Below are 16,214 nucleotides of genomic sequence, written 5' to 3' on the forward strand. Positions count from 1 at the left end.
CTCTCCAAGTAAAGTAAGTAAATATAACTACATGATGGCATGAGGGACAGAGATCATAACCCAGAGATGTTCAATTTTACCAAATCAGTTTAACTTCAAAAGATAAAGACTTTATATATATTGATTTCAGAGAGGAAGGGAGAGGGAGAGAGAGAGAGAGAAAGAGATAGAAACATCAATGATGAGAGAGAATCATTGATGAACTTCCTCCTGCACACTCCCCATTGGGAATCAAGCCCACAACCCAGGCATGTGCTCTGACCAGGAATCGAACCATGACCTCCTGGTTCATAGGTCAATACTCAACCACTGAGCCACACAAACTGGGTAAAGGTCATGACCTTTTAAACTTGCCCTACCAAAGAGCAGAGGGATGAATGAGTTCCTTCAGCTAGTCAATGAACTACCAAAATGTTTACTGGGAAATGCACATACTGTCCCTTTCAAACTGGTCTGATGCCAAATGTGCAAAGTATAAAGCCCTGAGTGACACAAGAGCAAGAGGCAGTGACATTGGTTGAGCTTCTCCCAAAGACAAGAAAAAGTGAGTCTCCTAAAGCTTGCACTCCCCCACAGATCCCAGTGCTTCCAGCCACCACTGACCTTCCCTCTATCCCCCGGTGACCAGCTAGGAAGTATCCCAGGCACACTGACAAGCTTGTGTCTCAGTTTTGAAAAAAGGCCAAGTGGAAGGAAGAACTATGCAGTTCCAGTGAACAGGCTAGAGCAAGCAAAATATTCTTCCCCCCATTTTCAAAGAAAAGGAAGCAAGGCTACCATTTCCCCAAAATCTTCATTAGATTTTGGCTGTGAGTAGTTAATTTAGAGATTTATGGTTCACAGGGACAGTGGTGAATTTTATAAATAGGTCAGCCTGTGTAAGTGACCACCTCATTTGCATGATTCAACAGTTCCCATGTGGTTCTGGAAAGTTTCCACTGGTCTACAGTGTTGTTTAAATTTTTATCAATAGAATTATTATTTGGGTTGAAGTAAGTCCTATTCTGGGGGGGGGATGTACATTTGAGAGAGGAAAGAAGAGCAGCACTAATTAATTCATCTTATTTAACTAGCGCTGGAGAGCAGAGGCAGAGTCTGCGAACATGTGAGAATGGGGTTCAAGGTAGGAAGTGAGAACCAAGCTTGGCCCAGAAAAGCAAATCCCTGTACAGACCAGCAGAAGGTCACTTGGGTAAACAGTGTACAGTATCAAGCTCTTGATGTTGAAAACAAGGAAAGATAAATATTTCCTTATGTTAAAATGATTTGGGGGTGTGGTGAGGCTAGTTCTGCTTAAGGATTTCGTGGGCTTTATCATAACCAATCAATAAGTATTTACCAAACAGCTGGGATAATAGACATCTGTAGTCTTCATCTGTATAATAGCTCTCCTTTTGGTGTCTGTTTTCCCCTCTCTGTATGAATTGGATGGGACTTGCCCATCATAGTCCCCTGCCTCTTCTGCCCATCCCTGGCTATTATGGGTTGGAATGTGTCCCCTCCAAATTCATATGTTGAAGTCCTAACCACCCAGTGATTCAGATGGAATTGTATTTAGAGAAAAGGTCTTTAAAAAGATGGTTAAGTTGAGGTCACTATGATTAATTTAAAATGAGATCAAATCAAGGTCATTAGAGTAAAGGCAGGAAAATAAGATAGCAATAAAGCGAAGGGACAGTGAAGGGAGGAGCTCAGCTAGAGGAAAGAATGAAAGACCAGGGAGAAATGCCTCAGCCTATGGGGACAGGGTGGCGGGGAGCGGGTCGGTCTTAAATGCCACCCTGAGGAGTTTGGCAGAGTGAAGTGGTTAAGAAAATTGCCTCCAGAGTCAGACTGCCTATGTTCAGATAGCACTTGTCAGACTTGGGATCCTGGAAAGTCCCCTCAAGTGGCTACTGAATAAAATAGGAATAATATTAATATCTCCTTTATGAAGATTCTGTGAGTGCTAATATATAAGCATACATAAGTTAATTATGTATGCATATATATAAACATATTGATATACATTTTACATAGATTTATATAAATAGGCAAGATATATAATACAAAATATGTTTTTACTTTTAACTCAACCATATGGTGTGAATATTTTTCTATCCCAATAAAAGTAGATCTCCATCATTTTTAATGTCTTCAGAGTTTTTTATTGATAATTATGCCACACTTGAATTGCAAAATATTTTGTATGTAGAACTTATACAGGAATAGGGAAGGTATGGAAAATTGTGTAATTTTACTAAATTTAAATTTTTTCTTTCTTTTTGCTTATTTGAATTTTCAATTCTTTTTATAATCAATGTATATTACTGGTGTAATAAAGGCATAATAAAAAGGAAAGGTAAAAAAAATTTTAGAAATGCATGTTGAAACATTTTTTTAATATATATTTTTATTGATTTTTTTTATTATTTTTCTTACAGAGAGGAGTGGAGAGGGATAGAGAGTTAGAAATATAGATGAGAGAGAAACATCAATCAGCTGCCTCCTGCACGCCCCCTACTGGGGATGTGCCCACAACAAAGGTACATGCCCTGGACAGTAATTGAACCTGGGACCCTTGAGTCTGCATGCCGATGCCCTATCCACTGAGCCAAACTGGTCAGGGCTGTGAATAATTTTTAAAACTTGATATCTTTTCATTAACTTCCTTCTGATGAGCGACCAAAGATTTAACCAGGATACAGGAAGGAAAGAGAATAACATTTCTGCTAACTTTCATGCTTGGTAAATAGAAAGAATCAAAAAAGTATTTCTCACCCCCCAATGACTGCTGTTAACTCTATACTGAGTTCCTTATCTAGAGGGCTTAGCAGGTGTCATGAAGTTGCCTCCAAGGGCTACCACAAAGAAGAAAAGAGGACAAAGGACAGAATGAAGAAGGGAGGGTTCTATGCATTATCAATCAAAGCAATTTCCTTTCTCCAATAAATAGAGATTCTGAGATTTTTTTTTTTAAGGCTTAGAATTTTAAAAAGAAAAACAATCCACTTGGCATCTACTGTAATCTAGATCAATGATCTTTCTTTCTGATTTAGGATTTCTAGCTATATTTCAAACACTTTCACAGAATCCATAGAGAAAAGATGCCGAAGTACAACAGTCAGCAAGAAGTATTGGATTTATTTCCTCTGCCCTAAATGCAGAGCCATTCAGATGAAGAAAAGAGCCTAGCGAGTTAATCTATAAGAAGTGGTAAAACAACCAGGCTGGTGTGGCTCATTGGTTGAGCATGGACCCATGAACCAGGGATTCATGGTTCTATTTCTGATCTGGGTAAGTGTCTGAATTGCAGGCTCAATCCGAGAGGAGAGAGGTGGGATGTGTGGGAGGCAGCAGATAGATGATTCTCTCTCATTATTGATGTTTCTGTCTTTCTCTCCCTCTCCCTTATTTCCTTCCTCCTTAAAATCAATAAATTCAAAAACATTTTTTAAAAATATATTTTATTGATTTTTTATAGAGAGGAAGGGAGAGGCATCGATGAGAGAAAGGCATCAATCAACTGCCTCCTTGCACACTCCCCACTGGGCATGTGCCTGCAACCAAGGTACATGCCCTTGACCGGAATCAAACTCAGGACCCTTGAATCTGTAGGCCGACACTCCATGCACTGAGCCAAACCAGTTAAAGCTCAAAAACATTTTTTAAGAAATAATAAAATATTACTAGACTAGAGGCTCAGTGCATGGATTCATGCACTGGTGGGGTCCCTCAGCTTGACCTGTGGGGATTGAGCTGAAACTAGCTCTCTGACATCCCCTGAGAGGGCAGTTTTCGGGTGGTGCACCCCAAAATTGGGCTCCCTCCTCTCTGGTTTCAGGTGTGTCACCAGAGAACCACAGCTGCCAAGTTACCACAGCTCAGCAATTCCTGTGTTGAGTGTCTGCTCCCTGGTAGTCAGTGCAAATCATAGCTACCAGTCGGACAGTTAAATGGTTGGATGGTAGCTTAAACATATATATATATGAGAGTGAACTCTTACTATTGTCTTCTTGGCAGTTAACACTGAACTTCTCCTCTAAAGAATTGGTAAACAAATATTTAAAGCATTTGGGGTCGAAATTGTACAAAAATATGAGTCTACTAAGGGAAGTACATGTCCATCTCCAGTCTGCATGAATGAAGGTCAACCAACAATGTGAGAAAGTGTTGTTTGTCCCTTTAGATAGCAATAAGGTGATCTGTCTCTTGGCTGCAATGGTAATCACCTAGAAGTAGGCGCTACATCACATAATTTATTGATACCAGTCTGCCTTGTATCTGCGTGCTAATAGTTCTCTTGTTCTTTCATAGATGTAAATACCTTATTGCTCAAAATGCATAATTATATCTTAGAAGAGTGAGACAGTATTTTCTTCTCCTCTGACCCATAGCACCAACTCATTATTGAGCTCTTATTGGGGAAATGGATAAATCCATCCAAGCATTACAAAACACTCTGATGATAGGAGAACACTCCTTCCACAACTCTAACCCCCTCCATTAGTGTGCTTTTAATTCATTCATTTAAAAATAGTAGAGTGACTATTATATACCAAGAACTATGACCATATACTGAACTTAAGAAGTGAATAAGAAAGAAGTCTCATTCCTTGAGGAGAAACAAACACATAAATTACAACTGATATACAATATGTCTTGGCTATAATGGAGGCTTTTATAGGTATAATAGGAGTAAAGTGTAAATCTAATTCACCAAGTCAAGTAGACTTCACTTGGAAGGCATTCTTGAGTAATAATAGCTTAGATTTTCAATATGAAATATATACACAAAAGTTTCTAGTAATTATCTCTGGGTTAGTAAATTCATAATATTTATATTTTCTTCATTGTAAAACAATATGCTCAATTTGGAAGAAATGTGTCCTTGGCCAACAACTTGACTTTTCTGAGATCTACAGTTGTTGAATGACCAATTAGCTTCCATTTCCTGGTGTCTAACTTATCTAGCCCAACTGGGCTGGCTAAAACTGTTGGAGACAATCTTTTACAAACCATAGCACACTCTGCTGGTTTTTATTGTGAAATAAGTTCTATCCTTCTCTACTTCACTGAATGGAATAGAGTATTAAGAACTACAATTTGCCCTAGCTAGTTTGGCTCAGTAGATAGGTTTGGCCTATGGACCAAAGGGTCCCGGGTTTGATTCTGGTCAAGGGCACGTATGTAAATTGCAGGTTCCTCCCCGGCCAGGGCTGGGCTTGTGCAGGAGGCAATGCAGGAGGCAATCAATGCGTAAACACATCGATGTTTCTCTCTGTCTTTCTCTCTCTCTTCCACTGTCCTTAAAAACCAGTGTGAAGCCGAAACCGGTTTGGCTCAGTGGTAGAGCGTCGGTCTGCGGACTGAAAGGTCCCAGGTTCGATTCCGGTCAAGGGCATGTACATTGGTTGCGGGCACATCCCCGGTGGAGGGTGTGCATGAGGCAGCTGGTCGATGTTTCTCTCTCATCAACATTTCTAGCTCTTTATCTCTCTCCTTTCCTCTCTGTAAAAAATCAATAAAATATATTAAAAAAAAAAAAAACAGTGTGAAAATATCCTCAAGCAAGGGTAACAACAACAACAACAACAAAAAGAACTACTTCTGTCAGCCTTAGAATGGAAATTTCTCTTTTATCTTTCTATAATGTGAGTACTAGGAGCAGTTCTTAATTTTCTACTAAGTATTTTAGTGGAAAATTAGGAAAGGTTGCTTTGTGTGCCATTGGCCAGGTGTTTTTGTTGGAGGAGGTTGGTTGGGCTGACAATTGCAGGAATAGTTTGACTCTCCATTTTAGCAAGTGAGGAAAAGTATCCCTGGAATTGAATGCAATCTTGTGTGATTTTATCCTGTGTTTGTTGTGTGGAGCAGAGAAATAAGATTGTAGGATATTTTTCTATAAATGTTTCAAGGGATGGTGTGGAAGAAAAAATATGAATATTAGGGGTACTTTTATAGAAATATTTCAAGTGGCAGTCTAAGTCATCCAGGTTTCATAGGAAAGAAATTATGATAAAAAATGTCTGACAGATGTGGAGAAAGTAGCAGACAAAAGTGACATTTGAGATTCATGGCTCAGTAACATTGAAGGAGTGAAAAGGCCAGAGAAGCTGTGATTATTATAAAGTGGTAAAATAGTTTAAGCTTTCAAAGATGAAGTAGCTCTTTGTGGTGTAAGTTCCTGAGCAAGGCTACAGAAGTGGGAGGCTGAAGCTCAGGAAAAAGGAAGGTAGCAGTTTGATGATTTCTGATAAAGGGTTAACCTCCAAAATGTACTGGAAACTCATACAACTTAACAAAATGAAGATAGACAACCCAATTTAAAAATGGGCAGCCGAAACTGGTTTGGCTTAGTGAATAGAGCATCGGTCTGTGGACTGAAGGGTCCCAGGTTCGATTCCGGCCAGGGGCATGTACATTGGTTGCAGGCACATCCCTGGCAGGGGGTATGCAGGAGGCAGCTGGTCGATGTTTCTCTCTCATCAATGTTTCTAGTTCTCTATCCCTCTTCCTTCCTCTCTGTGGAAATCAATAAAATATAAAATAAAATAAAAAATGGGCAAAGGACCTCAATAGACACTTCTCCAAAATGGACATATAGAAGGCCAAAAGACATATGAAAAATGCTCAAAGTCACTGGTCATCAGAGATGCAAATTAAAAGGACAAAGAAGCATCTCACACCTGTCAGAATGGCTATTATCAACAAATCAACAAATGACAACTGCTGGCGAGGATGTGGAGAAAAGGGAATTCTTGTACACCGCTGTTGGGAATGCAGAGTGGTGCAGCCACCAAGGCAATAACTTATGGAGTTTTCTCAAAAACTTAAATATGGAACTGTCATTTGACTCAGTGATCCCACTTCTAGGATTATATCCCAAGAACTCAGAAACACCAATCAGAAAGGATATATGCACCCCTAAGTTCATAGCAGCACAATTTACAATAGCTAAGATTTGGAAAGAGCCTAAGTGCCCATCAGCAGATAAATGTATTGAATAACTGACTGCATCTGTAAAAAAGAAAGAACTTTTACCATTTGCAATAGCAAGGATGGATCTAAAAAAACATTATGCTAAGTGAAATAAGCCAGTCAAAGAAAGATAAGTATCACATGATCTCACTCATATGTGGAATCTAATGACCAGCATAAACTGATGAATAAAAATAGACCCAGAAGCATAGAAGCATCAAACAGGCTGGCAAACCTCAGAGGGAAGGCAGGGAAAGGTGGAGTGGGGGAAGAGATCAACAAATGAACTCATATACATATATGCATAACCCAAGGCACAGACAGCAGCTGGTGAAAGCTTGGGGGATGAGGTCAGAGAGAGGGCAATGGGGGGAGGGGGGAAGGGGACATATGTAATACTTTCAACACTAAAGATTTATTTAAAATAAAAAACAAAACAAAGAAACTAAAAAAAAAAAGCTGTGCATTAGGATGCTAAATGGGTCATGTGATTGTGACTAAATATTATTTCGACAAGAATGATGGTAGATTTGACGTAGAGAGGAAGATGTTAACCCAGGTGATATTTTCTTATTAATTATGTTGAATAATCAAGATGTTGGTAGACAATTGTTAGAAGGAGAAGCAAAGAGATGTTGACAATATCCCAACTCCAGAGATTAAGGTTTTAGTGGAAAACCCAGCTTCATTGTTCTCTGGGATTAACAAAAGTCATTGTTTCATGAGAAAAATCAAAATCAAAGCTGGAGTTTCCAGCTCTGACTGGGTGATTCAGCTGGCTGGAGCATCATTCCATCGATCAAAAAGGTCCTGATTTGATTCCCAGGAAGGCACATACCTGGGTTATGGGTCCTATCCCTAGTTAGGGCACCTACAGGATGTTTCTCACATCTCTCTCTCTCTCTCTCTCTCTCTCTCTCTCTCTCTCTCTCTCTCCTTTCTCTCTCTCTTTCTGATTAAAAATCAATTTTAAGAAAGCAGGAATTACCAAGGATTTAGGGAAATGCAAAGTTGTGCTAAGAGAAGGAGTATAGAACCAGAAAGGAAGTGGGAAGGCATGAGAAAATGCTGACTTGGACTAGGCTGGTCATGACAGAGATGGAGACAAGTAGACAGATAAGCTTTGGGAGTGACTTGCTATTGAATTGAATGGGGATTTGAATGCACTTCCAGAAATTCTACCAATTAGAAATTCACTGGGTTTGCAAGCTTCTTCTATAAAAATTCAAATACATCTAAGAGGCTTAGGTCCCTGGTGAGGGTGTAATTTAGTCTGCATTAGTTCCATCAGCTTACTTTTACCATCACCTAGCTGAAGTCAGTCATACTTAAAGAGCTGAAAGTTTTGCTTGGGGAGAAGAATGTTTTGCATAAAGGATATAATCATGTGTAAGGCAGGAAGTGAAGTCTTGGGAAAGACAGAGAAGATCTTACAGGAGATGCAGAGATGGGTGACAGCATTTGAGAGCACAGAGAACAAGCAAACTGGCCTTCTCTGAAATTTGCCTGATTGCTTCTTAGAGATAAGTTCCCAATCTTCTTTAAAACTGGGAATGTCTCATTTCTTGTACTCTTGTTTGAAAAAAAGACATTCCACCAATTTATAGCAGAGGAAAGAAAATAAATGAAAGCATTAAAAGCATTGACACCTTAGCCTGTGTGACTCGGTAGATAGAGCACTGGCATGTGGACTAAAGGGTCCCAGGTTCGATTCTGGTCAAGGGCACATGCCAGGGTTGTGGGCTCCATCCCCAGGAGGGGGCATACAGGAAACAACTGATCAATGATTCTCTCTCATCACTGATGTTTCTCTCTCTCTCTCTCTCTCTCTCTCTCTCTCTCTCTCTCTCTCTCTCTCTCTCTCTCTCTCCCTTCCTCTCTGAAATCAATTTTTAAAAATATATATTTTTTAAAAAGCATTAACAATTTCCATGTTGTCTTATTTAAATTCAAGGTAAGCTACCTGATTCTTTGACAATATTTTACTGATATTATATGATAAAAAGGAATTTTAAAATCTAAAATATTAAAAGCAACCATCAGCGCCATGCGAGATAAATAAATATTATTGATCAATATTTAAAAATAATTTCAATTATGTTATTTTAAAGATTTGTTTTATCTTTGGAAGTAAATATCTATAATTTTTAAGTCCAGTCTTATTTAAATACAACAAAAGGTATTACATTTTATTTGTTATTTTATTTTTTTCTTTATGTAGTCACAATCTTACTTTTTTTAAAATGACACAGATCCTAAAATGTTCCAAATGCTACCTTCTGGGTACAATTTTGGGTACATTTCAAACATCATGTGTCAGCCACCACTCAGAGCTAAGATAATACTGCTGGAAAGGATGAGTAATAGCCAAAAATTTGGCTCACTCCTAACCCTGACTTCTTGGATAGTGATCCTGCATTAAAAAAAGAACAAAAACAACAACTCACAAATGAAATAAAACAATTCTCTGATGTTCCCATATTTCAAATATGGAAAAGAAATTCTTTTTATCCCAAAACAAACCAACAGTAAAAAAAAGCAACAACAAAAAACATTAGCCACAAGTTTGGGCTCATAAAAAAATTAGGAAATTTTTTTAAGCAAAGCATTAAATGGCAAGATAAAAATAGATCAGTCTGTAAGCCCATAAAAATCCATGGACTGGTGCCCCTGGATATGAATCACAAGCCGAATGGCAGGTACACTGTGTGCGCTATGGAATGGAACAGACGGTTAGTCTCCACGCTGTCTTCGAGCTTTTCTCTGCATCTGGCCCCAGCTCTGTGCTTCCTTCCGCACGTGGAGGGTACCAGCTATGTTTACCATACGATCATCCATCCTTTCTGAGCATCTTTTTTTTTTTTTTTTATAATATATTTTATTGATTTTTTTACAGAGAGGAAGGGAAAGAGATAGAGAGCCAGGAACGTCGATGAGAGAGAGACATCGACCAGCTGCCTCTTGCACACCCCCTACTGGGGATATGCCCGCAACCAAGGTACATGCCCTTGACAGGAATCGAATCCGGGACCCTTCAGTCCGCAGACCGGTGCTCTACCACTGAGCCAAACCGGCTTCGGCATGAGCATTTTATTTCTCTCTACTGCTTAGGATAAAATCTGGGACAACGTGTCCGTATGGGGAAAGCCACTGGGGAAGCACGGAACCTCAGCATTATTGATCATTGCCAATCACTGTATTTTTATAGATACGAGAAATCAAGCACAACCAGGTTGAGAATCTTGCTCAGAACTATTCATATATTAAGCCTCAGAGCTGAAGCTTCTCAGCTAATCTCTCAATCTGTGGAGAGACACTTCTCCATTTACCTGTCACATTTCTGCACGTTTGCAAACACAGGCACTGACCACCTTTGCTCTGAACTATCTTTTCAAAGGCATCTAGATAGCAGATAGCTTTGAAATATAAAGATAGTGCCTCCCTCCTGAGCAGAGAGAAGGCTTTGTCCAATATAACAAAAATAATGTCTCCCTTTGGGGCAAAGGGCAGGCATGCTCCCTGCCCGTGATAAAGCAGTCCAACTCCCTAAGCTAGGAGTTCCTCTCCTGAACCACAAACCACTAAGTTTACAAGTGTCAGCTGCCTGCTTCACATCGCCCTGCAGGGCCTGGGCTCAGTGAACCGGGACAAATGCTGGGAGCCTGGCGGCAGCCGCTGCTGTAAATTACAGAGTCATTTTTCTCTGAGTCAGGAGCCGCCTGTCTGCTGCCGGCACCCAGGACGCGGTGACAGACTGACTTGTGAGCTTGGGAGGGAGAAGAAATCTCAGAGCCTTCACACTTTTGGACAGGAACCTAAAAGTTTAGTGATAGTCACTCATATCAAAAGAAAAATAATACTAAGCACTAAGAGGCCTGTTGCTTGATTTTTCAAATTTAGGGTGATCCAGTTACCATTAATTAAGCATTATGTGTTAGGGATAATATATAATATGTTTATTCTTCAAATCAAATTATAGCCACACACACACACACACACACACAGAGAGAGAGAGAGAGAGAGAGAGAGAGAGAGAGAGAGAGATGTATTATTTACTTTATTTTTTAAATTTCATTTATGTAATGGTCTCATTATCCTCATCCAACAGCAACCTGAAGCTAAGTCACATAGCTAATAGGGGGCAGAGCTAAAACATCTGGTTTCAAAATTTTGTTTTGCCTTCCTCCAAATAAAACACAGCTAAAAATGGCATGGGCTATTTTAGTTTGAAATGAAATGGCTAAAGTGTGTCATATTGTGTTTAGCTTGACAATCTTACCTTTTTAATAGGACTACTGCAGATGTTTAGGCACTGACATGTTGCTATCTAATATGCATTCAATGTTAAATATTCAGTATTCAGAACAGATACAATGTTATTAATACTGAGTTTATATTATATACTATACAGTCACAGAAAAAGTCTACCACAGAAGCTGTTGTTTTTAAAGTTTAAATCATACAACCATGCTGAAGATATATTCCTTTAAAGCTACACTGCTAAGAAAACATGACAGGAGAAGTAATTCTATTTAAAAAGCTATATATCCCATAAACTATCTTGTTAGTCATGAAGATAAATAAAAAATAACACACTAGACAGAGTGGAGAAAGTACATATATCGAGAACTTACAAATGTTCTTAAGAATAAAAAAATGTTTGCTCAGCCTATGTGGCTCAGTAGTTGAGTGTCTACCTATGAACTAAGAGGTCATGGTTTGATTTCCCATCAGGGTACATACCCGGGCTGCAGGCTCAATCCCTAGTGTGAGGTATGTGCAGGAGGCAGCCCATCAATAATTATTTCTCATTAAATATTAAATCGATTTTAAATAAGAAATATAAAGAACCCTTTCATTGATGAGCTTTGAAGGAGACTATAATTTCACCTATGAAGACATATAACATCCGATGTTATTTTCCCACTCTGGGAATCTATGAGAAAATGAGATGGTAATTTTTATCCTACTTTTCTAATGTCAAGACATAGAATTTACTCAGTCAGTGTCTTGTCTTAAACACACAGACAAATTGAGAAGATTTTAGAAAGAGGAAACATTAATCGTGAAGACATTTTTTAAAAATAAAGCAGGAAATGTATTAAAAGCAAACATATATGAATAATATAAATATTTATCTAGAAAGAAAGAAGGCAAAACTGAAAGAAAGCATATTAACATCACACTTGTATTACTTATTATAGAGGTCTTTCCATTGGTAAAACCTTGCGGATTCTGGAAGATTTATGATTGTGAAATTGGTGGACAAAGAAGCTCATCTATCAGATGGTGTCTCCTACAGATGCCTACATATTTCACATGTTTATGCATAGGGAAGCAAAAGAAAGCTTACCTGGAAATCTTTGAATTATTTGACATAAGCCTTCTTTGCTGCAAAGCTGATGCTGTATTTCTGGTAATATGTTTACCTGGAAGGAATGAAAAAGGGTAGGGATATCAGGGGGAGATAATAGATCAACCGAAGGACTTGTATAAATGCATATAAGTACAACCAATGGACATAAAACTATGGGGAGGGAGGGGATGTGTGGGAGGGAGGGAGGGAGGGGGGCAATAAAAAAAAATCAAGAAAATATGTAATAAATAAATAAATAAATAAATAAATAAATAAATATAAAAAAAAATAAAATAAAAAGCACCTTAAGCTTTGAAACAGTGCGTCAATTATTCTCCAACCATTGCAATCCCGTTAACGCCTTTTCATTTGTTCAGTAAAATGTAAACTTCAGCCCAGATCATCTATGAATGAAGCCCAGACTTCAGCAGAACCCACTCTGTGAAATTTACACCAACAACATTCCTAAACACTCCATTAGAAAGTCTACAGAGATACAAAAGTTTGAGCCACTTCCTAGTACGTTCTTATTGCACCGGGTACTGAGAAAAGAGTGTAAGTATAGTGCGTGATAGACTTTAGAGATGTCTTCATGTCTTAAATTCGAAAGTACAACAATTCAGAGACTAAATGTAGGGGGGAAATGGTTTCATAAAATCCTGACGTTTTCCATTCAGAATTCCTAAAACAGACTGGACAGAGCACTGCAAAAATATGGAAAATTCATACCAAATGTTTGAGGTATTTTTTTCTCCCCCTTACGTTAGCATATAAAAGCATCTTTCGGATGTATAAAAAGCTTCAGAAGGCAATAAACTTGAACCATTTATCCCCACGCAGGCAAAATGACTCAGTTGCTATTGACTAAATAAAACCTTTAACAATAGAAGAGCCAGCATTAGGTAAGTAATGTGAAAGACTGGGTTCTGGCACAGGTTCGACTGAAAACCGTCTCCCACTTCTTGAAGGACTCAGAGCAAATGCCTAAAGCATCCTCGGTCCCATCGTCCGCTGCAGAACAGGATGGAAAAGTCTTGGTAACATGACTTACGGGCCAAAACACTTTGTGTAGATGCTGCAAAGATAGTGCACAGCGTGCTCAGTCTTCACACAGAAGGGCACTTGGCTGTGTCTCATCAGAGAGATGACTTTTCTTTTTGTTTTTTTAAACATATTTTATTGATTTTTTTTTTTTTTTGAACAAAACCAGTTTATTCTCCAAATCATAGTTTTGTTCTGGGGAGACAAATTGGAGACACAAACTCAGGTTAGTATAGATTTGACTACAGAATAAACTGATTATTTTTTTTTTTACAGAGAGGGATAGAGAGGGAGAAACATTGATCAGCTCCCTCCTGCACACCCACTACCAGGCATGTGCCCCCAACCAAGGTACATGCCCTTGACCGAAATCAAACCTAAGACCATTCAGTCCGCAGGCCAACTCTCTATCCAGTAAGCCAAACTGGTTTCGGCAGAGAGATGACTTTTCATGTTCGACCTTGGATCAAAAGGATTAACTGGCTCCGGGTCAACAAAGCACTTGCTTCAGAAATTCAGAGCCAAGCCACAGGAAGTAACTGCTCACCCTCTTCCGCCTTCGACTTTCCCACCCCTCACCCAGTGACCTCTTCCCAGGCTCTTTCCTCCAAAGTAAATCTTTGGAATCAGAGTCACAGCAGATGACATAATCATGGTGACACGTGACACCAGAAATATCATCTCCGTTCCAATCTGGAACTGAGCACCAAACTAAGCAGTTCAACAAAATGACTCAGCACAGAGAAATAAACACACTCCGTGGCAATGGGTCACACAGCTATGGCAAATCATCTATGTTACACACATTTTAACTTTTTAATTGTTAAGCCTAATAACGTTTTTCTGTATCTAGGGCTTTATGTTCTTTTTTTGTTTTATGTACATCATAAAATTTATGATTTGCATCATTCTCAAGTGGAACATCATCAAAGAAGTTTTTACTTGGTTAGCTAACTTTTATAAGATGAGCTTTCCAGCTTCAGACTGCAATAAATATTTTTATCAGGCTTTATTTTGGGGAGTAGGTGAGGTTCAGTTTGCCCACCGCCCCCACACATGCACAATCTCCCCCATTATCAGAACCCTCCCGCCCCTCCAGTGGTGATTTTGTTACAATTGATTAATCTATACTGACACTTCATAATCACCCAAATAGTCATTTTTATACCCATTTTGTATTGGGGTTGAATGCTTTACAATGTGTGTGTGTGTGTGTGTGTGTGTGTGTGTGTGTGTTTTATAGACAGCTGTTCTGATATTTTCCTTAGCATAAAACCTTTCATATTTTTGAAAGAATTAGAATGAATATAAAATGATAATGACATTTGAGCCTGCAACATTTCTGAGATCAAAATGGGACAACAAAAATGTGCATTTTTAAAAATATATTTGTAAATATATATATTTTTTATTTCAGAGAGAGAGAGATAGAAACATCAATGATGAGAGAGAATCATTGACTGGCTGCCTCCTGTATGCCTCCTACTGGGGATCAAGTCCCAAACCGGGCATGTGCCCTTGACCGGGATTGAACCTGGGACCCTTCAGTCCATAGGCAGACACTCTATTCACTGAGTCAAACTGGCTAGGGTGAAAATGTGCATTTAAAAAGATTTCAATCTCCACATATCTTCTACAATCATAATCAGTGATAATCTATATCTAAATTATTTTATTATATACTAGAGGCCCAGTGCACAAAATTTGTGCATGGAGTGGGAGGGAGTGTGTGTGTCCCTCAGGCCAACCTGCACCCTCTCCAATCTGGGATTCCTCAAGGGATGTTCAATACCTGTTTAGGCCCGATACTGGTGGAATTGGGCCTAAACAAGCAGTTGGACATCCTTCTCACAATCCAGGGCTGTTGGCTCTCAACCATTTGCCTACCAGCCAGATCACCCCCTAACCACTCCTCTACCAGCCTGATCAATCCCTAACCACTCCTCTACCAGCCTGATCGACTCCTAACTGCTCCCCTGTCAGCCCAATTGCCCCTAACTGCACTTCCCTGCCGGCCTGGTTGCCCCAACTGCTCTTCCCTGCCAACTATCTTGTAGTAGCCATCTTCTGTGTTGGAGTGATGGTCAATTTGCATATTACTATTATTAGATAGGATATTGTCCGAATCAAAAGTAAAAATCATTCTTAGTTGAAACCTTTACTTAATAAGTGCAACAGTATAGTATTAATTATAAGCATTTAAAAGTGTTTTAAATAAATTTTTAAAAAACCTAAAAATACGGTAACTTATTAGGGACAATAGGCATTTAAATGTAGACTATTTATAAAGTGTAAGAAAACACCCAAGTAATAAAAAATCTTTTAGTCACTTGTGAACAATGAGAGTACACACATTTCATAGTGTATCTTTCTTAGGGAACTGCTCTTTTTCTTCACTAGATCTATACAGACTTTTATTCCTTTTATTTTTATCAAAAATAGGATCTCTGAAAGCTGTTCAGTATCATCCTCATAGAAAAGAATTAATGATGAGAAGCAACCAATCAAAGAAAAGAAGTACTTTTATCCCCCAGGTTTCTAACATACAATTATCATTCCATCAAATTCACCTGAAAGCGTCCCCTTTCAGGCCTTAACGTAAGAGCCCTCTCAGTGGTTCTCAGCGCTCCAAGTAGAACTAAAAACAGCATCCTGGGCTTAGGGGTTGCTAATCCCACAAACATTTAGAGCTAGAAATCAATCCCTCATCTCAGGAAATACTAGAACCTGTCTGTTAGAGGTGAGATACAGCCCCAGTGACTAAATTTAATGCTGCCCCAACTAGTGGACCTCCCTTCACTTTCAGTATCACATGGACCAACACAGTTTTAAATTTATGTTACTTTCTCCCTGACTA

General features: G+C 38.9%; 1 protein-coding gene across 3 annotated transcripts in view; it reads right to left on the minus strand.

Annotated features, from left to right (window-relative positions):
- The window catches only part of CPED1 (cadherin like and PC-esterase domain containing 1), a 284,575-nt gene that overhangs the window by 197,825 nt on the left and 70,536 nt on the right, over positions 1–16,214 (minus strand). For all 3 annotated transcript variants that reach the window (XM_084897015.1, XM_084897014.1, XM_084897016.1), the window contains one exon: positions 12,314–12,389. In XM_084897015.1, coding sequence (XP_084753141.1) covers positions 12,314–12,389 — 76 coding nt within the window. The remainder of the gene's footprint in view (positions 1–12,313; positions 12,390–16,214) is intronic.

This window comes from Pipistrellus hanaki (genome assembly GCF_964339955.1).
Source record: "Pipistrellus hanaki genome assembly, chromosome: 10".
In the NCBI taxonomy this organism is placed as follows: domain Eukaryota; kingdom Metazoa; phylum Chordata; class Mammalia; order Chiroptera; family Vespertilionidae; genus Pipistrellus; species Pipistrellus hanaki.